This window comes from Microcaecilia unicolor, chromosome 6, assembly GCF_901765095.1.
Source record: "Microcaecilia unicolor chromosome 6, aMicUni1.1, whole genome shotgun sequence".
Lineage (NCBI taxonomy): Eukaryota > Metazoa > Chordata > Amphibia > Gymnophiona > Siphonopidae > Microcaecilia > Microcaecilia unicolor.
Window position 1 is genome coordinate 247,483,132 of NC_044036.1, and position 25,816 is coordinate 247,508,947.

The 25,816-nt window shown below is 44.1% G+C and overlaps 1 protein-coding gene across 1 annotated transcript in view; it reads right to left on the reverse strand.

Moving 5' to 3' along the window:
* The window catches only part of DPP7 (dipeptidyl peptidase 7), a 720,522-nt gene that overhangs the window by 498,185 nt on the left and 196,521 nt on the right, over positions 1 to 25,816 (reverse strand). Inside the window, 1 exon segment of the mRNA XM_030207062.1 lies at positions 2,517 to 2,598. Coding sequence (XP_030062922.1) covers positions 2,517 to 2,598 — 82 coding nt within the window.

The following is a 25,816-nucleotide window of genomic DNA, read 5'->3' on the forward strand; positions in this document are numbered from 1 at the left end:
CAAAGGAAACTGGAGTCATGGGATCGGAGGCAGTGTATTATTGTGGATAAAGAGCTGGTTAAAAGATAGGAAGCAGCGAGTAGGGTTGAATGGTCATTATTCTCGATGGATAAGGGTAGTCAGTGGGGTCCTTCAGGGGTCTGTGCTGGGACCGCTGCTTTTTAACATATTTATAAATGACCTTGAGATGGGAGTAACTAGTGAGGTAATTAAATTCGCAGATGACACAAAGTTATTCAGGGTTGTCTCGTCGCGGGAGGAGTGTGAAAGGTTACAAGAGGACCTCATGAGACTGGGGGATTGGGCGTCCAAATGGCAGATGAAGTTCAACGTTGACAAGTGCAAAGTGATGCATGTGGGAAGGAGGAACCCGAATTACGAATTAATAACAATGCAAGGTTCTGCTTTAGGAGTTACGGACCAAGAAAGGGATCTGGGAGTCATCGTGGATAGGACACTGAAATCTTCAGCTCAATGTGCTGCGGCGGCTAAGAAGGCGAACAGAATGTTGAGTATTATTAGAAAAGGGATGGAAAACAAGCATGAGGATGTTATAATGCAGTTATATCGCTCCATGGTGCAACCGCACCTGGAGTATTGTGTTCAGTTTTGGTCTACTCATCTCAAAAAAGATATTAAGGAATTGGAGAAGGTGCAGAGAAGGGCGACAAAAATGATAAAAGGGATGGGACAACTACCTTATGAGGAGAGGTTAAGAAGGCTAGGACTCTTTAGCCTGGAGAAAAGGCAGCTGAGGGGTGATATGATAGAGGTCTACAAAATAATGAGTGGGGTAGAGTGGACAGATGTGAAGCGTTTGTTTACGCTTTCTAACAATAATAGAACCAGGGGACACAAGATGAAATTAGAATGTGGTAGGTTTAAAACAAATCGGAGAAAGTTTTTCTTTATTCAGCGCGTGGTTAGACTCTGGAACTCATTGCCGGAGAAGGTAGTGACGGCAGCTGGCCTTGCTGAGTTTAAAGGGGGTCTGGACAGATTCCTTAAGGAAAAGTCCATTGATCGTTATTAATTTTGGGGGTTTTGCCAGGTTCTTGGGGCCTGGATTGGCCGCTGTCAGAGACAGAGTGCTGGACTTGATGGACCTTTGGTCTTTTCCCAGCGTGGCATTGCTTATGTACTTATGGACAAAAAAACTAGCAAGATTTCACCATTGCATGCATGCTGAATGTTCATTAAGTTATAATTAACTTGCACACAATCTTGCTAAACTAAGAGGATCTGAAATTCAAGAGTTCAAGAAACCTACCTTCAGTTTTAACCTTATTTTTATTTGCCATCTTAATCAAGGCTCCTGCCAAGGGACTGATGCACCATCGTATATGTCTAGCATCTGGTCCTGTGAACATTGAAACTGTAAGTGGTATTTCCCTTGCAGAAGTCTCCTTGTCTTTGGGTGGAAAGACTCCACCTGCCCCAAGCCTCATATAGCATTAGAAGGTGAAGACAGTATCTCCAGTTAATGGGGAGAATGAGCTGTTTTCTGATTCATTTTTTTTTAACTGGATTCTGTATCAAGAATATCCCTGACCCTTTAAATGAACATCTTCACAGCATACCTAGATTACTTTAGAGAATATGTGGCAAATGGTGCCACTTACTGATACAGCAAACTTTGCCACAATTATGCAAATTTTCCCAAAATTATATGAAAAATGGCTGAATTTGAAACTAGATTAACTAATGTGGAAACTTCTTTGCAAACACTTGAAAAAACTGTTACTACTTTAAAATCGACTGCAATACCTAATTTGAAAGAAAATTCAAGGATTTATGCTCATTTGGAACCTAGAGAGAAGTTTCCAAAAGTCAGAAATCTAAGTTTTTTGTTTTCTTTTTAAAATTTTTCTTCCTACTCATCTTGCCCTCATTGGTTCTGGCTAATATTTACTATCTCCCTAGACGGGTTAAGAAAATTGAGGGGGGGGGGGGGGGGAGGAAGTGATCAGATAGTCTCCCCTGATACTCTTGATATCTAATATTTGTTGCAATCTTCTAATGATTTGATAGCTAACAGAAAGCTACATTATTAGTTGTTTTTTTAACTGAAGCTGTAAAAAGAGCAATAATGAAGTTGTATTTTTCTAAAAGGTAGGTGCCCTTTTGTGGTCAGATAGTATTTTTCCCAGATGTTTCTAGACAAACAGGTTCGTAAAAGGTCCTTTCTGCAGCTGAAGCCAAAAAGTCTTGGAGCTGGGAAGGACCTTCTTTCTTAAATTTCCTTGTAAATGTCTTGTTAATTATAGGAATAACAGTTATATTTTGGGGGATCCAGTTCAATTGCAGAATTTCCTTATGGATAAAACCATTTTGCAAAATTAAGATATTCAACCTTGTTTCTCTGGCTGGAGTGTATATGAATAAGAGAAGGTTTAAGGTAGAATGAAATTTCCTCTTTGTGTGTGTGTAACAACTTCACTAAAATATTAATTTAAGATGAATAATAACTAAGACAAATGTTGCATAATATTTAAAAAAGGTGATAATCCTGTTACCTTGATATATATACAGGTCTCTGATGTTCTTGAAAGCCTTGCGTACAGCCACAGAACAGTCGGTATTGCACCTTTCAAAGATCTAAGGAAGAAAAAAATACCACTACAAAAATGAATTTAGAAGAACTAAAGCCCTAACTGAATGTACTATTACAAGGAGGTAAATATGCATGATCGTACAGGTCTTTATCTGCCGTCAACTATTATGTTACGTTATTATGATGCATGTAATGTATTTTTAAAAAGTAACAAGGAAGTCCTAAGTCAGGGCGCATCATAATGTACTTCTAGACAAATGTAATGAAACTGTCGAGATGCTGGAGCTATCATGAACTGTTAAAATATATTATATTTTCTAATTTTTCTTTAAATGCTCTCTCAGGCCTTCTTCCTTGTATTCATTCAGGAATCAATATGCAGTAGCCTGAGTTCCAGCATAATACATTTGAATCTGCAGACCTTGTAGCCAATCTTCAAAGAGAAATTACCCTAACAGTTACTCTTAAAAATTAATTACAAGGTTTGCACGTACAGAGCGTTCATTAATTTTCTTCTTGCTTTATCTGCAGGTGATGGTGGATTGGGGACAAAACAGCACAAATATGTTTGAAAATGTAATTGTACATGATTTGCATGTCTCTACCTATGACTAAATATATCCCAAGAATGCCTCTTTTTAATATGGCTAAAATTTTATGTGCTGAGAAAACACTTGGGTACACTTAGAGGAGACAATCAACTAATAATGAATTTGATAAAATACCTTAAATAATCAAGGACTAGGATAAATTTTGAATTGTGACCAGAAGACAGTCAAGGAAATAAACACATGACTCTCAGGAAGGAATTTACTCTCATGGAAGGGTGCTAGCAATGCCATAGTCCATGACCACACTAAGGGATCTTTTTACTAAGGTGCACTGAAAAATGGAATGCGGTAGTGTAGACACATGTTTTGGGCACGTGCAGAATTCTTTTTTAGCGCACCTACAAAAAATGTTGGGGTTTTTTCTGCTGAAAACGGACAGACGTGTAGCAAAATGAAAATTGCCGCACGTCCATTTTGGGTCTGAGACCTTACCGCAAGCCATTGACTTAGCGGTAAGGTCTCACACGGTAACCATGTGGTAATGGTCTATGCATGTCAAATGCCACTTGATGTGCATAGCTGCCGCATGCCAGAAAATAAAAAATGTTTTTCAGACACGAGTAGTGGACATGATCCAAAATTGAAATTACCGCAAGGGCCACGTGGTAACATAGTAGATGACGGCAGAAAAAGACCTGCACGGTCCACCCAATCTGCCCAACAAGATAAACTCACATGTGCCATTTTTTGTGTACACCTTACCTTGATTTGTACCTGTCTTTTTCAGGGTACAGACCGTATAAGTCTGCCCAGCACTATCCCCGCCTTCCGACCACCCACCCCGCCTCCCACCACCGGCTCTGGCACAGACCGTATAAGTCTGCCCAGCACTATCCCCACCTCCCAACCACCAGCCCTGCCTCCCACCACCGGCTAAGCTTCTGGGGATCCCTTCCTTCTGAGGAGGATTCCTTTATGTTTATCCCATGCATGTTTGAATTCCGTTACCGTTTTCCTCTCCACCATCTCCCGCAGGAACATTCCAAGCATCCACCACTCTCTCCATGAAAAAATACTTCCTGACATTTTTCTTGAGTCTGCCCCCCTTCAATCTCATTTCATGTCCTCTAACCTGGTGGTAACTCCAATTTGGCGCGCGTAGGCGCCTACGCGGCTTAGTGAAAGGGCATCTAAATCAATCTTGAAGAATCTATCCCAGCTAACTCTACTTTAGAGAATTAAATTATAGGCCTTTTACAGATCCTGCTCAGTTGAAAGTTTTACTTCAGAAAGATAGGGCTAGAGGGATCATGTTGTAATTTATCTAAAAGAACAGGCTAGCTACAGTGATGTTTGTTTTCCTTGTTTTGTTTGTCAAATTTTCTTTTTTTCTTCTGTGGGTTTTCCCTATTAATATGGATTTGAGATGGCATCTATGAATGAATAGATTTTGTTTTCTGTGTTTTATTTCCGTATTCCGTGCTATGACTGCCTGGCTTTTGTGTTTGTGTAATTATACTGGAAAATGTCAATAAATATAAATAAATTATAGGCTTTACTGTTTGTTTTTTTTAGGTATTGTCATCAACTGACCTCAGTTTACTTATTTTTAAAACATATTAAGCACTATCAGCATTTCATTCATTCCAATAGAACCTAGTCGCTACTTTATCAATTGCTGCAGCACAATTAGTCTCAAGAACAGCAGCTTTCAGGCTAGGCACCAACCTTGTGGAATCTGTGTCCATCAGACATGTTATTTATCCCTCAGAACCCCCCCCCCCCCTGAAAATCTGCAGATCAATACTCAACCCACAGAAGTCAGTAGTTTTCTTCTCCCAACAACATCCCCCCCCCCCCCCCACTCCTTCCCCCAAAAAACCCAGCCTCCATGGGTTTTTATATCCAGATATTCAGTGCCGGGCCATAGTGCACTGATATCAGGGTATGGTTCAGAGCTGAATATCCAGGTATAATGCAGCCACCAACACTTATCTGGGTGCCAGTGATATTCAGACTGACACCTGGATAACTACCCAGACAAAGTTAGAACAGCCATTTTGCTGCCCTAACTTTCTCCAGATAGTTACCCAGTTAGCGGGCTGAATATTTCTGTTAACCAGGTAACTCCTGACTTTACCTCCAAATTGCCCTAGCACTGCCCACTTAACTTCAAAAGATAATTTATTCATGGACGGATAATACCAGTGGGCTGCTAACATGAAAATGATGCTCCCAAGGAGCCTCTTAAAGGAGCCAGTGTTTAAACAATAACCCCCATTCACCTCCCTGATCCTCTACAAAGTGCAGTCTGATCCCTAACCCTCCCCCCCCCCCCGCCCCGGCACCTATGCATGTTCTTCATGGTGGCTAGAGGGGAGGGGAAGGGAAGGAGCAATCCCCCAAGTGTATATGCTCTGGTGCCTCCTATCTTCAAAATGGCATCACACTACTATTAGTGGTAGTCTCTTGTATTTGGCAGTCTGACCCCTAATGATAGTACCACAAGACTACCAGTAGCATAGTGCCAGTTTGAAGATGGAAGCTGCCAGGGCAACCCACAGTTATGTACCTTGGGGGTTAGAGTTGCAGGAATGGACAGTGAAGAGGATCGAAAAATACATTGATGAAGTGCTTCATGAGGCAAAGATCTCCAATAGAAAGGAAAATGTAAAGCGAAAGCTACATACCTGTAGAAGGTATTCTCCGAGGGCAGCAGGCTGATTGTTCTCACATGTGGGTGACGTCCAACGGCAGCCCCAGATCGGAGATCTTCCTAGCAACAAACGTTTGCTAGCCCTCGCATGCGCATGCGCGACCGCCTTCCCGCCTGCAACGAGAGCGTGCTTCTCAGTCCAGTAGAATAGCAAAACAAGGGAAGAGACAACGCCAAAGGGGAATTGAGCGGGTTGGTGAGAACAATCAGCCTGCTGTTCTCGGAGAATACCTTCTACAGGTATGTAGCTTTCGATTTCTCCGAGGACAACCAGGCTGCTTGTTCTCACATGTGGGGTATCCCTAGCCCCCAGGCTCACTCAAAACAACAAACAGGGTCAATTGAGCCTCGCAACGGCGAGGACATAACTGAGATTGACCTAAACTTATCCAACTAACAGAGAGTGCAGCCTGGAACAGAATAAAAAAGGGCCTAGGGGGCTGCAGTTGGATTCTAAACCCCAAACAGATTCTGCAGCACCGACTGCCCAAACCGACTGTCGCGTCAGGTATCCTGCTGGAGGCAGTAATGAGATGTGAATGTGTGGACATATGACCACGTCACAGCCTTACAAATCTCTTCAATAGTGGCTGACTTCAAGTGGGCCACTGACGCTGCCATGGCTCGAACACTATGAGCCGTGACATGACCCTCAAGAGTCAGCCCAGCCTGGGCATAAGTGAAGGAAATGCAATCTGCTAGCCAATTGGATATGGTGCGTTTCCCGACAGCCACTCCCCTTCTGTTGGGATCAAAAGAAACAAACAATTGGGCAGACTGTCTGTGGGGCTGTGTCCGCTCCAGATAGAAGGCCAATGCTCTTTTGCAGTCCAATGTGTGCAGCTGACGTTCAGAAGGGCGGGTATGAGGATGGGGAAAGAATGTTGGCAAGACAATTGACTGGTTCAGATGGAACTCCGACACCATCTTCGGCAAGAACTTAGGGTGAGTACGGAGGACTACTCTGTTATGATGTAATTTAGTATAAGGAGCATGAGCTACCAAGGCTTGAAGCTCACTGACTCTGCGAGCTGAAGTGACTGCCACCAAGAAAATGACCTTCTAGGTCAAGTACTTCAGATGGCAAGAATCCAGTGGCTCAAAAGGAGGTTTCATCAGCTGGGTGAGAACGACATTGAGATCCCATGACACAGTAGGAGGTTTGATGAGGGGCTTTGACAAAAGCAAACCTCTCATGAAGCGAACAACTAAAGGCTGTCCCGAGATTGGCTTACCTTCCACACAGTAATGATATGCACGAATCGCACTAAGATGAACCCTTACAGAGTTGGTCTTAAGACCAGACTCGGACAAGTGCAGAAGGTATTCAAGCAGGGTCTGTGTAGGACATAAGAGAGGATCTAGGGCCTTGCTGTCACACCAGGCGGCAAACCTCCGCCATAGAAAAAAGTAACCCTTCTTAGTGGAATCTTTCCTGGAAGCAAGCAAGACTCGGGAGACACCCTCCGACAGACCCAAGGAGGCAAAATCTACGCCCTCAACATCCAGGCTGTGAGAGCCAGAGACTGGAGGTTGGGATGCAGAAGAACCCCCTCGTTCTAAGTGATGAGGGTCGGAAAACACTCCAATCTCCACGGTTCTTCGGAAAGGCGAGGGAACCATATCTGACGCAGCCAGAAAGCAGCGATCAGAATCATGGTGCCTCGATCTTGCCTGAGTTTCAGAAATGTCTTCCCCACCAAAGGCATACAGAAGGCCTTCCCCCCAATCCAGGAGAAAGGCATCCGATGCTAGTCTGGCGGGGGCCTGAAGTCTGGAACAAAATTGAGGGGCCTTGTGTTTGGCTCAAGTAGCAAAGAAATCCACCAAGGGGGTGCCCCACACTTGGAAGATCTGGCGTACCACTCTCGAATGGAGCTGTACACATTTCCCGGACAAAGGCCGCAAAAGACAGACTCTCGGGAGGAGAAAGCTGCAACTCAGGAGAGGGAGTAGGATCAGAGGGGAGACCGCAAGACTCCTCGTCAGAGAAATATCTCGGGTCCTCCTCTGCTTCCCATGAGGCCTCACCATCGGTATCGGACACCAGTGCGTGAACTTCAGTCCGAAGCCGAGCCCGTCTCGACTCCGTGGAAACTTGGCCACGGCGGATACGCCGAGAGGAAGACTCCCGCACTGGCGGCAATGAAGCTCCCTCCATCGATGTCGTCGGGGAGTCAGCCTGGGAGGTCGCCGGGGCCGGCACCGCAAGCGGTACCGGGGTCGGAGACCTCACCACAGGTGAGTAGCCAGCCGCCGCCTCTCACAACGGAACCGGCGGCGCAAGCACCACCGGTACCGGAGCGGACGGGCGTAGCAGCTCTTCCAGGATCCCTGGAAGGATGGCACGGAGGCTCTCGTTCAAAGCGGCTGTCGAGGAAGGTAGTGGGGCCGGTACAGGCGACGAGCTCAGAATCTGCCTGGGGCGCGGAGGCGGTACCGGGCTGTCCGTAGCAGAACGCATTGACACCTCTTGTACAGAGGGCAAGCGGTCCTCCCGGCATCGACGCTTAGCAGATGCCGACTCCTGCGGCATCCCGGAGCTCTCGGTATTGCGACGGGAAGGCGACTGACGACGATGCTTCTTAGCCTTCGCTCGAACCACGTCACTGGAGCCTCCCGGTACCGAAGAGGAGGACGTTGAATCCAAACACCTCCTCGGGGCCGGGTCCGAAACAGGTCGATCCTGGGGGGCCTGTACTGCAGGAGCCTTCGAGGCAGGCAGAGACCTACTCGAAGGCTCACCGCTACCAGCAGGGGAATGGACAGCCCTCACCTGCGCTCCCGACGGCGGTGCACCTTCCGATGACATCGATACCTCCAATGATTGCGGGCATCGAAGTACCGGACAAGGCTCCGAACAAAAGTTCCGCTGAGCCAATCGCGCTGCCTGGGTCCTTTTCTTCAACAGAAGACAAAGAGTGCAGGCCTGGGGATGATGACCAGTTCCCAGACACTGAAGACACGAAACGTGCCTATCAGTGAGCGAAATCGTCCGGCTGCACCGCGTGCACTTCTTGAAGCCACTGGCAGGCTTCGATGACATGGGCGGAAAAATCACGCCGGCGAAATCAAAATTCGCGATGCCAAAAATAGCGCACCAAAAACAGAGAAAAACCCGTACGGGCGGCTGGGAAAGCCGCTTCCAACGAATGAAAGGAAACTTAACGGGACAAAACTAAGAAACACAGGAAAGTTTTTTTTTGTAAACAGAACACGATCGAACTAATCCGAGCACTTTCCGAAAGGAAAAAAGCGGCGAAAAACGCGCGAGGGGTCTCCTTGAGGCACAGAACCACCGTAAACAGCCGTCCTGAGCCGCGGAAAAAAGAAGACTGATGAGCATGCTCTCGTTGCGGGCGGGAAGGCGGTCGCGCATGCGTGTCATGCATGCGCACGCGAGGGCTAGCAAATGTTTGTTGCTAGGAAGATCTCTGATCTGGGGCTGCTGTTGGATGTCACCCACATGTGAGAACAAGCAGCCTGCTTGTCCTCGGAGAACTGTACTTACAGAGGACAACTGAGCACACATCACCAGAACCTGCAGAATCAACACACTGACTCCAATTTCATTTGAACTGAAGTGGAGGAGGCAAGAGCATCCCAAGAACAGGATGCTCAAAAACTCCATAGTTGCCAGATCAGTGACTAGTAGGAAGTGAAGAGTACTGCTGGTTGGTGACTCTCTCCTTAAGGGTATAACTGTATTTCAGATATGATATCCCAGGAGATGTGCTACCTGCCTGTTTCCCAAGACACAATAAGCTTACTGACTATTATCCAGTGATACTCGTCCATGTTGGCACAAATTATACTGCTACATATACCTCTGAACACATAAAAAATGATTACATGACTGAGAGAGAAGGTGAAGCAGACAGGTGGTGGTCACATTGACTCTCATGTCAACGGTAAAGGCTGAGGCAGAGAGGGCTCACAAGTCAGAGATGAATGCATGGCTGAATGGTATTGCCGAGAGTGTTTCTGCTGCTTGGACCATGGAATGATTTTTGAAGGGTTGATGAGCAGAGATGGCATTCACCTATCAAGGAAGGGGCAATGTGTCTTCCTCAGCAGATTGGCTAATCTACTGAAGAGGACTTTAAATTAGAATCATTGAGAATGGATGAACAAAGCTCCAGGTAAGTAAACGCCCTCAGGTAAGTAAAAGGTAAGCATCTTGAAAAGAAACTTCCCCATAAAAAAGAAAAAAAATAGTATCAAAGAAAATACAATTATAATTTCTCATTAAACCTATAGCAAAGAAAAGGGAATATACAGACCACAACAGAGAGAATCATTGAGAAATCATTGAGAATGCATGAACAAAGCTCTAGGTAAGTAAAAAAAAATGTATATATATGTTTAACAATAAAAGGTAAACATCTTGAAAAGAAACTTCCCCATAAAAAAAGAAAAAAATAGTATCAAAGAAAATACAATTATAATTTCTCATAAAACCTATGACAAAGAAAAGGGTATACCAGACCACAATAGATAGGATTCAAGAAAGGAAAAACCAGATCAAAATATTTAGAAAAGAAAAGACTGATTAACCCAAACTATTATTAACACCATATCAGTTCTCATCGTGACATTAGGTCCCAGTTGGATTAACATACTCTAGAAACGAAAAACTTTGCAGTCGAGCTGGTTCAAAGAAAATAAAAGAAGCTTCACCCAGCTTTATCATGGATTTACACAGAAATCTTATGAAAAAACTTGCCCCTAGAGCAGTGGCGTAGCCAGACCTGAGATTTTGGGTGGGCCCAGAGCTAATATGGGTGGGCACTGTGTGTATAGTACTGTTTCTTGTGATACTACAAAATAATGCCTTAGAATGCCCTTGATAATGGATTTCTAAGTAGTCTGTCCAACAGTTGCCCTAAATCAATTTAATCACATACATATTATGGAAAAATTGATATTTTTAAATATGATTAAATTATCCCATATCTTAAAATTGACCATGCATAGGTCTACTACAACGGCAAACTTCTCAACACACATGACAGGATCCTGCAATATAATTACATAGGAGCGCGCTGCGTAACCCTAGTAGCGCTTTAGAAATGTTAAGTAGTAGTAGTAGTAGTAGTCAAATTCTGGTAGCACCTCAATGATAGCAATACAAAATCCCTTCACTGCCAGGTACTTTGTGAAGTAACACTAAAGGCTGCAAAGAAGCTCCTTAACACCAATTCTGAACACGTTTACCAACAACAGTACTTTTATAAAGGCAGAGGTGAATATACATAGCAGCAATACACATTCCATTGGAAAATTCAGACGTCAGATTCATACCACACAAACTACATGCCAGCAGAATCTCTCACCTCAGTCACATGCAGAACACATACCAACCCTCATCAATTACAGAAAAGAGGACCAAAAATTAAAAATTGTCCTGTAGCATGGCATCAGCTCTTCTCTGCCCTTCCCTACCCCCCAATCCATCCCCATAGCCCAGCATCAGCCCTACCCTTCTCTTCTTTTTTCAACCATCCATCCTCATAGCCCAGCAACAGCTCTATCCAGACAATTGTTAAAAATCACCACGAACTCAAGAGAGCAACACCAATTAATACAAATAGGCTACTCTAATGCTAGATCAATAATAAAAAAAAACACATCGATAACTGATTGGATAACAGCAGATCACCTTGACTTTCTTCTCATTAACGAAACTTGGATACATGACTCTAAGGACCCAATAATCCTAGAGCTTTGCCCACCAGGGTACAAAATCACCCACTGGACAAGAGAAGGAAAAAGAGGCGGAGGCATAGCTATAATTTACAAATCCCAATTCACAGTTACAACAACAGCTGAATCCATCCTACCCCATCTCGAAATAGCCTCAGTCAGAATCAACCACCCTAACCTGCAGGATCAACTAAATATAATCCTATTTTACAGGCAAGATGGCAAGATGCCCAGTTACACTTCATGGACTTCATCTCAAATACCTGTATGTCCTCCCAAAATATTCTTATAACAGGAGACATCAACCTTCATCTCGAAGACACTAACACAAACAAGGTACACGAATGCAAGGAATTCGTTCAACTCTGGGAGATCCACTGGCCTAACATGCAACCCACCCACAAGAAAGGACACACATTAGACATCATAACCTACAAATTTTCATCAGAAGTGAACCTCAAAATCAATGGTACAAAATGGACAGCCACACCATGGTCAGACCACTACAAGGCAAACACCTCCCTCCTCTGGAAAACAAAAGAAACACAACAAAAATAAGAAAAAAGAACATACACTACAAGAGGCAAAATAGACCCTCTAACATTCTGGCAACAAATATACACCGACGGAATGGACAACAACTATAGACTCACCCCAATTTCTACAAGAATGGGACAACAGATGCAAAACAGTTCTAGACAACATAGCACCACTCCAAACTAGAACTTCACACAGGAAAAACTCAATCCCTTGGTTCAATGAAGAACTGAAGGAACTAAAAACACAGGTTAGAAGACTAGAAAGAGCTTGGACCAAACACAGGTTAGAAGACTAGAAAGAGCTTGGACCAAAAAAAAGACGAACACACACTCAATGAGTGGAAACAGTTACAAAGAAAATACAAATACAAAATCAGACAAACCAAAAGACGCACTACAGAACTATAATAGGACCAAATTACAAGGATACACATAAACTCTTTTCACTTGTAAACAATCTCCTAGACACCACACAGGTCACCTCGAATAGCATAGAAACTCCATCGGCAACCAACCTAGCGAACTATTTCAAGGAAAAAATCATAAAACTCAGACGCATGATACCAAGTAATACCACTGACTACACAAGCATCCTTGAATGCTTAGACCCAAAACCTGGGGAATACCCAGCTGATCGATCATGGACCAACTTTGATCTGATCTCAATAGACAAATTCACACACTGGCTCAGAAAATATGCCAAAACTCATGGCAAACTTGACACCTGCCCTACTAGCCTAGTAAAAGCTGTCCCCAAACAATTCAAAAAGGACCTCACGAACCAAGTAAATTACAGACTCCTAAATGGTCTCTTCCCCACGGACAAAGGAAATATCCTCCTCCACTCCACTGCCAAAAGATGCTAAGAAAAGCACAATGGACCTAACTAATTACCGACCAGTTGCTTCTATCCCACTCATAACAAAATTGATGGAAGGCATAGTGACGAAACAACTCACGGAATACCTAACCAAACACTCAATTCTACATGAGTCTCAATCAGGATTTCGCGCAAATCATAGTACTGAAACTGTACTAGTGTCTGCAATTAATTCATTCAAAAAAACTATTGCAACCGGCAAGAACATACTCGTACTACAATTCGACATGTCTAGTGCCTTCGACATGGTAGATCATGGAATATTACTACACCTGTTAGAATACTTCAGAATCTGAGGTCCAGTTCTCAAATGGTTCAAAGGATTCCTCACCACCAGATCCTACCAAGTAACAACGACCAATGACAGATCACCACCTTGGACACCGGAATGTGGAGTTCCCCAGGGATCCCCCCTTTCCCCAACCATCTTCAACCTTATGATGATACCACTAGCCAAACTTCTAGCCAATCACAACCTCAACCTCTACATATATGCGGATGATGTCACGATCTACATCCCGTTCAAAAGTAACCTAAACGAAATAACCAACGAGATCAACCAGAGCCTCCAAATCATGCATTCATGGCCGGATTCATTCAAGTTAAAACTGAACCCAGAAAAAACTCAATGTCTAGTTCTCACTTCCCAATACAACACAAACAACTACACTACCATAACCACACCATATGGCACACTTCCTATTTCAGAAAGTCTGAAAATTCTTGGAGTCACTATTGACTGAAACCTCACACTCGAGACCCACGTGAAGAATATAACTAAAAAAATTTTCCACTCGATGTGGAAACTTAAGAGAATAAAACCTTTTTTCCCAAGAAACATCTTCCGCACCCTAGTACAGTCATTAGTGATAAGTCACCTGGACTACTGTAACTCTTTATACGCAGGCTGTAAAGAACAGACCATTAAAAAACTCCAAACAGCCCAGAACACCGCTGCCAGACTCATCTTTGGAAAAACTAAATACGAAATGGCAAAACCTCTAAGAGAGAAACTACACTGGCTACCACTCAAGGAACAAATTGAGTTCAAGATCTGTACAACCATCCACAAAATCATCCACTCAGATGCCCCACTCTATATGTTAAACCTAGTGGATCTACCGCCTAGAAACGCCAAAACATCGGCCCGCAAATTCCTCAATCTGAACTTCCCCAGCTGCAAAGGAATTAAATACGAACAGGTAAACTTCCGGTGACGTCACTGTCCTCGATGGAGGCTTGATCCCGTTGCTCCCGACCAACCCAGCAAATAAAGCGAAATTTAGCACTTCAAACGACGAAATCCTTACCTCTCTTGCGGATTGAAGCTTACCTGAAGTAAGGGACGGCACGATGTCTCAAAAATTAAAAAGTTCGGAGGCCAAAGGAGGGGGACGTAGCAGTCAAAGCACGTCCAAAACTCCATCACGCCATGTCTCGCCGCAGCCTGAGGAGGCCTCAGATTTTGAATCTGTGAGATCAGAGGAAGAAACAGGTGCAGTTAGAAAATCGCATTCTGCACGATTGCTCCTCGAGCTTCGAAAAGACTTAGCGCACATGAAGGCGGACATTGTGGAAAGAATTGATAACTTGCGAGGTGAGCTTAAGGAAGTGGGAACGCGTATTGAAGACTTGGAACTGCGTATGGATGAGCACGTGGAATACATGCAACAAATGAGGCAGTGAGAAGACGGAATTGAAATGCAGCTGACCGACTTACAATATAAACTTGATGACATTGAAAATCGCAGCAGACGCAAGAACTTGCGATTTCGGGGAGTGCCAGAAACAGGGGCTCAGGAAGAAGTCCTGAAAATTGTACAGGAGATTTGTGGGCAATTATTAGCCGCAATGCCGGACACCCCTATGCCAGAAATTGAACGGGCACATAGAGCTTTGGGTGCTCCCCAGAATAATAAACCGAGGGACATAGTTGTCCGATTTTGGAAGTTTTCTGAAAAAGAAATTCTACTTGCTCAGGCTCGCCAGCAGAAAGAGCTGCGATATAATGACTCTTTGATCACAATATATCAAGACCTGTCTGCACATATGTTGCAATGGCGTAGGGAGATGAAACCGGTATTGGCAACCCTGAACAAACATGACATTAAATGCCGATGGACTTTTCCATTTGCATTATATTTTGCCATAGCGGGCAAATCCCACCGGATGCATACTGTTGCAGATGCGAAGCAGTTGCTACAAGAGGCGGGCCTGATGACAATGGAAGCTGAGGACACCACAGCGGCAGACAAGGCTCGGGACAAAGTCCGTCAATGGCAGCAAGTGTTTAATAAAGCGAAGAAGCCAGGATTGGCGCCAACACGATCTGCAACTTGAACTGTGAATGGCACAGAGCTGTGTTTTATTTTCCCTTCTCGGGGTGACAAGGTTACCAGGAATATGAGAGGAACACTGTTATTTTTTTTTTTTTTTGTAACTATACCGAGTTTGAAGAAAGGTCTCTGGGTGTGGGGGGGGGGGATGGGATGGAAAGCCGGGGCTGAGGCTGTTGGCCTTGTTGGGAGTTCAGTGTGGTAGAGGGGAGAAGTTTTTTCTCTCTCTCTGCCACATAGAAAATATTGTTTGGGGAGGGAGGGGGGGTGGGGAATATGTTTGTTTTCAGAATCTAAGTGGGGGGAAGTTCTATACCAAACGAGATTTAATGCTTACATATATATTTTGCTTTCTTTTTGGGAAAAAAGATGATGTCTGACTTGAAGATACTTACTTTAAATGTTAAGGGTTTAAATGCTCCAAGAAAAAGACAGTTGATATACCAAGAACTAGCTAGATCGCGACTGCAGGTGGTAATGTTACAAGAAACACACTTGAAGCGTGCACATGAATATCTGTTTCATCCAGCATATTACTCAAAAAAATTTTTTGCCTCTGACATTGCGAATAGTAAGAAGCGAGGAGTGGCCTTACTTTTTCATGATAGCATACCTATACAGATCCAGCAAATCAAGAGAGACCCAGCTGGCTGTTTTCTGTTTGTTCGTGGAACGCTGGAGTTTAGGGAATACACTTGGGGATCTATCTATGAGCCAAATACGGGCCATTCCTCATTTTTTAAAACATTGAAGAAAAATGTGCGATCTGTAGAGGGAGGCTATCTTATTTTTGGAGGCGATTTTAATGCCACCATGAACCCAGAGCTGGATCGTTCGGGGACAGTCTCCCGGGCGGACAGAACACTGGCTGAACATCTGGCCTCCTGTGTAGAAGAGATGGGGCTTTTTGATGTTTGGCGAGATGGGCACCCGCTTGATCGAGACTACTCCTTTTATTCTTCAGTGCTTGCTTCATATTCTCGCATCGATTTTCTTTTTGTAGATAAGTTGCTGGGGGGACATGTGAGAGATGCACGAATAGGAAACATAACTATTTCGGACCATGCCCCCTGTACAGTACTGCTTTCTCTTTCTAGTGAGGAGGGCTCCCATAAGCAATGGGCCTTGAATAATACTATGCTTAAAGACGAACAGATTTGCAAGAATTATGTGAAAGTACTTAAAGAATATTTAAGCTTTAATTTGGGATCTGGTCCCTCCATTGCTGTAGTATGGGAAGCTTTGAAAGCAGTCTCACGAGGGCATTTTATGATAGTGGCTGGGCGCCTCAAACGGCAGAAAGAATACCTGAAGCGGTATTGGAGGAACCAGATTGCAGATCTTGAGGTTCAACATAAACGCACAGGCTCCCCTATGATCTATAGATCACTCCAGAAGGCGAGATTGCAGTTAGATGTACTGCTCGCTAAGGATCTTGATTTTGTTAATGAAAAACTCCATTTACATGCTTATAAAGAGAAAAATAAAATTAGTCGTCAATTGGCACTTAGGTTGCGTAAACTTAGGGTGGATAGAAATATATTTAGGATCAAAGATAGGGAGGGTAAGATTCTCTCCACATCTCAAGCTATTAGAAACCGATTTCAGACTTTTTATGCTGAATTATATACTAATGACCCCTCTATTCAAAATACTGCTATTCAGGCATACTTAGAGAAATTGAATCTCCCATCCCTACGACAGGAACATTGGGATATGTTGGAAGCTCAGATTGATGTTAAGGAAGTACTCACAGCTATTAAGTCACTAAAGACAGGTGAATCACCGGGTATGGATGGATATACGGGGGAGTACTATAAAGCTTTTGCCCCATACCTTACACCAGTTTTGACTGAGGTCCTAAATTATGTGCGGGAGGGAGGAAACTTACCTCCTACCATGAAGGATGCGTGGATAGCAGTTATTCCTAAACCTAACAAAGAGGTGACTGAATGCACCTCTTACTGCCCGATTTCCATACTTAATGTTGATGTGCGTATTCTGGCTAAAGTAATGGCTACTCGGTTAGTGAATGTCCTACCAACCTTGGTGCATTCAGATCAGATGGGTTTTCTTTTGGGAAGACAAGCCTCTGACAATATTAGGAGGACGTTGGATGTGCTATACTTGGCGAAACAAAAACGATCCTCATGCTGTTTACTTAGTATCGATGCTGAAAAAGCATTCGATAGAGTACACTGGGCCTTTTTGCATATGGTATTACAGAGGTTTGGCTTTGGGCCTATGTTTAGAGGCCTGATCCAGGAACTATACGCAGCACCTAGGGCATGTGTCAGAATTAATGGCTGCACCTCTCCCTTTTTTGAACTACACCGAGGTACACGCCACGGGTGCCCTCTTTCCCCTCTTTTATTCGCCCTGGTAATGGAACCTTTAGCTTATAACATTAGATCTAATCATGGAATCCATGGGGTGAAGGCGGGTGCCTGGGAATCAAAAATTGCCCTTTTTGCGGATGATGTTTTGCTGACACTTACCTCTCCCTTGATGTCAACACCGGCAGTGTTTGCTGAAATTGAATCGTACAGCCAAGTCTCGGGTTTCAAAATCAACTATACAAAGACCGAGGCGATGGCAGTAGGGATGGAAGAGATAGAGTATCGGACCTGTCGTCAGCTTTACCCGTTAACTTGGGTCACCCAGGGAATAAGATATCTGGGTGTAACACTCACACGTAAGATGGAAGACATGAGTGCAGTTAACTATTTACCACTAATAAAGGAACTGGGCAAAGATCTGGATAGATGGGACCCACTGCATTTATTATGGTTTGGGCGAATAGCAACAGTTAAAATGAACGTATTACCACGACTGTTATATCTCTTCCAGTCTATACCTTTGCCAATTGATGACCGTATGCTTCGGTCGCTACAAACCAAGCTTCAACACTTTATATGGCAGGGTCGTAAACCTCAACTCCCCTGATCTATTTTGTATGTAGCCCGTAAAGGAAAGGGTGGATTGGGTGTGCCACATTTGGGGTTATACCACAGGGCAGCCCAGGCAAAAGCTGCTATTGAATCAGATCATAAACTATGGATCAGAATGGAACAATTTATGATTCGTAGCCCCTTAAAGTTAGGGCAATTACTCTGGCTGGCACCTAAAAATAGATATCTTCCTCAGTCTCTTAACCCTATCATACAATACACTTTTTCATGTTGGGATAAATTAGAGCGAGTGAAAGGATTTCATGAATCACGTTTGACACCTATAGCATATAATGCTGCGTTCCCTCCTGGATGCTCCCCTTCCCCTTTTATTAACTGGCGAAAGAGTAGGTTGATATGGTGGGGGCAATTAATGAAATAAGAGCACTTTATTACTTTTGGAGAACTAGCAGCTGAGTATGACTTACCTCAACAGGATAGGTATGCCTATAATCAGATTATTCACTTTCTTCAGACATCTGGTCTAAAAAGTAAATTAAGGGGAGAGGTTACTTTGTTAGAGAGGATGTGTGTGGAGACTGAAGAAACTAAGGGACTGATCTCTAAGTTATATGGCCATATGAGGGATTCATTAGAGGTTATCGGTAAGCACCGTGATAGGTGGGAAAAGGAACTGGAGGTGACCTAAACGCCTGAACTTTGGCAGCAGATGGAGCGGGCTTCAGTCCATAGCTCCAGGGCAGTCAATATTCAAGAGAACTGCACAAAGGTACTGTACCGATGGTATCTCACCCCGATGAGGCTACATCATATGTTCCCAGGGACATCAAAATTATGCTGGAGGGGATGTGGACAGGAAGGCACAATGGGGCATATTTGGTGGTCCTGTAGAAAAGTAAAAGCATTTTGGAAATCGGTGCGAGGAAGAGTGCAAGTGTGGGTGGAGGGACAGATCCCTTGGGATCCGGCTGTGTTCTTATTTAATAGATCTATTGCCGGGCTTAGTGCTGGAAGAAGCCAGTTGGCTAAACACTGCTTTAATGCAGCTCGGTTGTTGATCGCACGGATGTGGAAGAAGAACGAATGCCCTTCAATACGCCGTTGGTGTAATTTGGTTAGGTATATAAGTGACATGGAAAAGCTAATGGCTAAGGAACATAAAACCCTAGCAAAATGGGAACAGATGTGGGCTCCTGTGATAAAGTCATTAATGTGAAAATGATGGATAGAATTCCTCTTCATGAAGGGGTAAGGGAGATGGGAGGGGTGGTTTGGAGGGGAAGCGGTAAATCTGAAAAGTTTAAATGTTACAAGAAATATTATTGCTGTTGTGTGAAGGTTCTCAGTAGAGAAATGTATGTATACCAGATGTTTAATGGAAAGGAACCTGTATGATTTTTATTTGAACAGCTTCAGTTGTAATACATGGATTCCTTCAATAAAGATTCTTGTTAAAAATTAAATACAAACAGGCATACGCTGCTACTTTTGCGTATAAAAGCACACAAATTTGGAACGCACTACCCATGGCTCTGAAAACTATGGACAATCTAACCAGCTTTCGCAAAGCTTTGAAGACACATCTCTTCAACAAAGCCTACTAAATATGTCCTAATAAACCATTCTCAAATTACTCAGGTGCATCAAAACACCTTCACAATACCTGACCTAGCACCTTACACCGAGACCATACACCTTCAACCGATTATTGAATGTATTTAAGATAATGTAATGACTGCATCATAACAACACTCTGTAAGCCACATTGAGCCTGCAAAAAGGTGGAATAATGTGGGGTACAAATGCAATAATAATAATATCCTTCCCTTCCCCACCATCTAACCCTGCATTTTTTCTAGCAAAATAGGTGCCAGTACTCAAATGCTAGGCCACCCTTCAGGGGTGAGGTGATCACTGAGGGACCCAACCCACAATAGCCAGGCCCCCTGCAACCAGTCACAGAACCTATGACAAGGCAGAATTGGTGTGTAGAGCCTGAGCACTTTCATTAAAACTTGGGGATCATGGGTCAATTTTAGCAGACAATGAAAAAGGTGCAGGTACTCAGTACACCCAAGTACCCCCTCAAAAAAAAGCCCTGATATATTCCATCATCTTTATAACACCAGGCTTCCCAAGGTAGATTACAACAACAGTTAAGATGAACCCGTCAGGAAACAGGCTATCCTCACTGAAATTTGGCTATCTGTATTGTATACAGTATATTTATTTAATTTTTTTAGTTTACAAAAATTAGCACAAAATACAGAGTTTAAAATTGCAGTTTCCACCAGCTATAATAATTTTAAAGATGTTTTAGTGATATTCAATTGTTACTTATACCTATATGGGAAGCTTTCAAATACATTAAAATGCTGTCCAATAAGTAAAAAAACAAAAAACAACTTTTGACCTCTACCTTTTAAGGCACTACCTATCCAATTGAAACAGCTTTAGACTTGTTACATTAGATGGACAAACAGTAAAGAATGACAACGCGGATGCAGCAGGTCATAGGTTTGCTTCTTTTGGTTTGAGTGTACTAGAGGAGATGACAGCTATGCGGAAGAGTGAAAACAAGAGATTAACCAAATTGGCTTCCTTGCTTACGATGGATTAGAGCACTTCAGACCGCTTGGTCCCGACTCCCGAGTCTCCCGACGGTCACGGACGGTGTCCTGCTTTGACTGCCGCGTCCTGCCTACGCGGAAACAAGTTCAATCAGAGTAGGTGGGACTTGGCAGGCAAGCAGAAGGACCCCGACGCATCCTCTCCTAAACACTGCCTGCACAGGTATGACGGTAATGTCCGGTCCGGAAGACTGCGGGGGGGGGGGGGGGGGGGACGAGGTTGAGGGAGGAGCGGATGTGAAAGGGAAACTGAAAGCGGACAAGAAGTTCAACGGCTGAAGCAGCGCGGGAACGGCAGCAACAATTCTTACCAGAAGCCGAGGGTGCGCTTCTAGCAAGTTCAGCCCAGCCAGCAGCCCTTCCTCTTCTAAGGTAAACTTCCTGGCTGGCACACAGGAAGCAGTAGCGGAAGACAGAGAGACGTGGTCCTGCGCCTCTGCCTTGTTTGTTTATTAGCGAGGTGCAACAGGAGGCATCGTCTGCTGCACATTGGCGGGTGGATAAAAAGGGTCACAAAAGACTGGGTGGGCCTGAGCCAAGATTGGGCGGGCCTGTGCCCACCCAGGCCCACCCGTAGCTACGCCCCTGCCTTAGAGAGATCACCTCCTGGCATAAGGACAGAAATTTCCTTCTTACTTGGGTTTTTCTACTAACATCTGGAAAAATCCATAATTTAGAGCCAAGAAATTCATCTAAATATTGAAAATAATGACGCATGAGAGTTCTTGTCCTGGACAAACATAAAAGATACTATTAAAGTTGATCTTTTAGGGGTCCTTTTACTAAGCTGCGGTAAAAGAGGACCTGCGCTAGCATCAGAATGTTTTTGACATGCGCTGAGGCCCCCTTTTACCACAGTGGGTAAAAGGCTGTTTTTGGGTTGTTTTTTTTTTTTAAAGACATGGCTGTGGCCGTAAGGGCTCCTGCGCTAACCCAGCAGTAACTGGGCAGCTCCCTGCACTACCCGAGTACCACCGGGTAAACACCGTCACTACAAAAATAGAAAATATTTTTGTAGCACCAAAAATGGCGCGTGCTGGGGTGAGAACTACTGCTAGGCTGCTGCAGTAGCTTGGTGGCAGTTCCTGTTTGGTATGCACTAAGCCTGTGGTGGGCTTACTGCCACTAATTAAAAGGACCCCTTAGTGATTAGCTCCCCTGAAGATTCAAAGAGAGCCAACACATCCAAGGAATCACTAGAGATTTCTCCAGATCTTCCACCACATTAGGCATAGAAAGATAATAAATTCTTTGCACTAGAGGCATAGTAGAATCAAGAAATTTCAAAACTTCCCTCAAGTACCTATAAATAGATCTTTAGGTGACGTGGAGGGGCATTTTCGAAAGGGACGTCCAAGTTGCGATTTGGCCGTCCTTGCAAAATGGTGAAATCCAGGAGTGGGGAAACATGTATTTTCGAAACAAGATGGACGTCCATCTTTAGTTTCGAAAATACCATCAGGGATGTCAAAATCCTTAAATTTGGACGTCCCTAGACATGGACATTTCTGACTTTCGGCGGTTTTCTTAACCAAAGACGTCCATATCAAAAACGTCCTAACGCAAGCCATTTGGGTGTGGGAGGAGCCAGCATTTGTAGTGCACTGGTCCCCCTGACATGCCAGGACACCAACCGGGCACCCTAGGGGGCACTGTAGTGGACTTCATAAATTGCTCCCAGGTACATAGCTCCCTTACCTTGTGTGCTGAGCCCCCCAAAACCCACTACCCACAACTGTACACCACTACCATAGCCCTTAAGGGTGAAGGGGGGGCACCTAGATGTGGGTACAGTGGGTTTCTGGTGGGTTTTGGAGAGCTTACTGTTTCCTCCACAAATATAACAGGTAGGGGGGTATGGGCCTGGGCCCGTCTGTCTGAAGTGCACTGCAGTACCCACTAAAACTGCTCCAGGGACCTGCACGCGCTGTCATGGACCTGAGTATGACATCTGAGGCTGGCACGACACATATTTTTAAACATGTTTTTTGAGGATGGGAGGGGGTTAGTGACCACTGGGGGAGTACAGGAGGTCATCCCCGATTCTGTCCGGTGGTCATCTGGTCATTTCGGACACCTTTTTGTGCCTTAGTGGTAAGAAAAACACATCTGGGTGAAAACGTCCAAGTGTTCGTCAGGGACGTCCTTGTTTTTTTCAATTATGGGTCAAGGACGTCCAAGTGTTAGGCACGCTCAAGTCCCACCGTCGCTATGCCTCTGACACGCCCCCTTGAACTTTGGCTGTCCCTGCAACGTAGTGCAGTTGGAGACATCCTAAATCTGGTTTCGATTATACTGATTTGGACATCCCTGGGAGAAGGACGTCCATCTTCCGATTTATGTTGAAAGATGGACGTCCTCATTCGAAAATGAGCCCAACAGTGAGAATTTGTGGAAAGTTCAGAACACAGATATTCAACTGCCTTGCGGCATTTTCCATGCCCTCAAGCTTCCTAGATATTACAGACGTGTCCGAAATCAACACACTTTGCACAGCCTTCAAGTTTTTCACTTCCTGATCTATTTTCTCCACTTTGGCAATAGTTGTTCTGGTCAAGGATTCTTCAGCTTGTGTTTTTACTACTAAGTGTGATAACAATTGAGCAAAAAGAGTACAGATCTTATGGATTGAATCCACAGCCATCCAGATGTCCTTCATAAATATGTTATTTGGCCGGAGCAAAGGAGGAACTGTTGGCAGCAGGGGAATGCTTCCAGATGAAGGTCGTATCACCAACTCCCTCCACCAACCCCCTCCAAGGAGCTACCATGCAGCAGATCATACTGTAGCAGTCTTCCTCCAGCTCCTGATATCTCTTCCCCACCATTGGGATGAGCACGAAGTTGCCCTCCCCCCAAAATGTCTGCTAAACCCTGCCAGGTCACCTGAATCTTGAACATCTTTGGCTCAGTGGGTGGCTGATGGCAGATCATGTGCATCTGGGCTCAGCGAAATACCTCTACCTAGGAAGGAGCTAGTCCCTAGAAATGCTCCTACAGCAAGTACGCCACAACTCTGGTTCTCCAGGAAGCCCCAAATCAACAGTTAACGAGTGTCCAAAGTAGGTGTCAAGGTCAGTGGGGGCAAATGCACCTTTCATTTCCTCTTTGGCATATTCAAAAAAATACTAAAATACAAGTTGTTAAGGAAAGTTTTCCAACCTTGAACCCCAAGTATGTAAAATTTTAAATATTTCTATAAAAATGAGGGGAAATGGCAATATCGAGAAAGAAATATATACTAATGCCCAAAGTATGGGAAATAAGGCTCTGGATCTAGAGGCTGTGATGGAAGAGTTTGACAGATTTAATGGCAGTCACAGAGATATGGTTCACAGACAGCCATGACTGGGACACTTATACTGGGCTACAATCTATTCAGAAAGGACATGGTAGAAAGAAAGAGAGAAGGAATGCCAAGATAGGCAAGGAGTTGTTAGCTGGATGAAAATATCTGAGCAAAGTAGAAAAGCAGCAGGAAAAACTGAAAAGAGATATTTTAAGGGCCACAAATCTTTTAGTTAGGGAAGTAAATATAACCAAGAGGAAGAGAAGGCCACTAATGGTTCTCGAAAGAAGTAGCTGAAAAGGTAAGGAATAGAAGAGGGCAGGGTAATTCTGTAACTGGGCACATGCAGTTATGTGCTCCTTATGTATAATGGTGCGTATAAGTGCTAAAAGGCATAACTGCAAGGGGGGTATGCATAGGGGTGGAGCATGGGTAAAATATGGGAGTCTCACCTACTTATGCATGCACCTCATAGAATACTATAAGATGCACACACTGCATGGTACACTAAGGTGCACCAACTTATGTACCCATGAGTAAGCGCACCTAAACATAGGTACACAGTCAGTGACTCTACTGTTTGGGGAGGCTAAGATGGGCAGGATTAAGGTGGGTAGGGCTAAGGTAGTGCAGGGTGGGGTGGAATAGAGCATGATGGGGCAGTAACAAATAATCAGTAATGGGACAGTAGAGAAGAACTCCTTCATGGTGTCTCTGGTGCAGATGCACCAGCTGACTCCCCCTAGTGAACATAAGAGTAGCCATTCTGGGTCAGACCAATGGCCCATCTAGCCCAGTAACCTGTTTCCAACAGTGGCCAAGCCAGGCCACAAGAACCTGGCAGAAACTCAAATCATGGCAACATTCCAAGCTACAAATCCCAGGGCAAGCAGTTGCTTCCTCATGTCTGTCTAAATAGCAGACTACGGGCTTTTCCTCCAGGAACTTGTCCAAACTTTAAAAAAAACCTAGATATGCTAACCACTGTTGTTACAGATTCCGGTAAAGAGTTCCAGAGCTTAACTATTCATTAAGTGAAAAAATATTTTCTCCTATTTGTTTTAAAAGAATTTCCATGTAACTTCCATGAGTGTCCCTTAGTCTTTGTACTTTTGGAACGAGTAAAAAATCGATTTACTTCTACTCATTCTACACCACTCAGGATTTTGTAGACCTCAATCATATCTCCCCTCATCTGTCTCTTTTCCAAGCTAAAGAGCCCTAACCTCTTTAGCGTTTCCTCATACAAGAGGAGTTCCATCCCCTTTATCATTCTGGTCGCTCTTCTTTGAACCTTTTCTAATTCTGCTATATCTTTTTTGAGATACAGCAATCAGAACTAAACACAATACTCAAGGTGCGGTCACACCATGGAGCAATACAGAAGCATTATAGTATTTTTGGTCTTATTCACCACATCCCTTTCCTAATAATTCCTAGCACTCCTGTCTGCTTTCTTGGCTGCCGTTGCACACTAAGCAGAAGATTTCAGCGCATTATTAACAACACCTAGTTTTTTTTCTTGAGCGCTGACCCCCAAGTTGGACCCTATCATCAGGTAATTCTCAGGCTTATTTTCAAAAGAGAAGGGCGCCCATCTTTCGACACAAATCAGGAGATGGGCGTCCTTCTCCCTGGGTCGCCCAAATCGGCAGAATTGAAAGCCGATTTTGGGCGTCCTCAATTGCTTTCCGTCGCGGGGA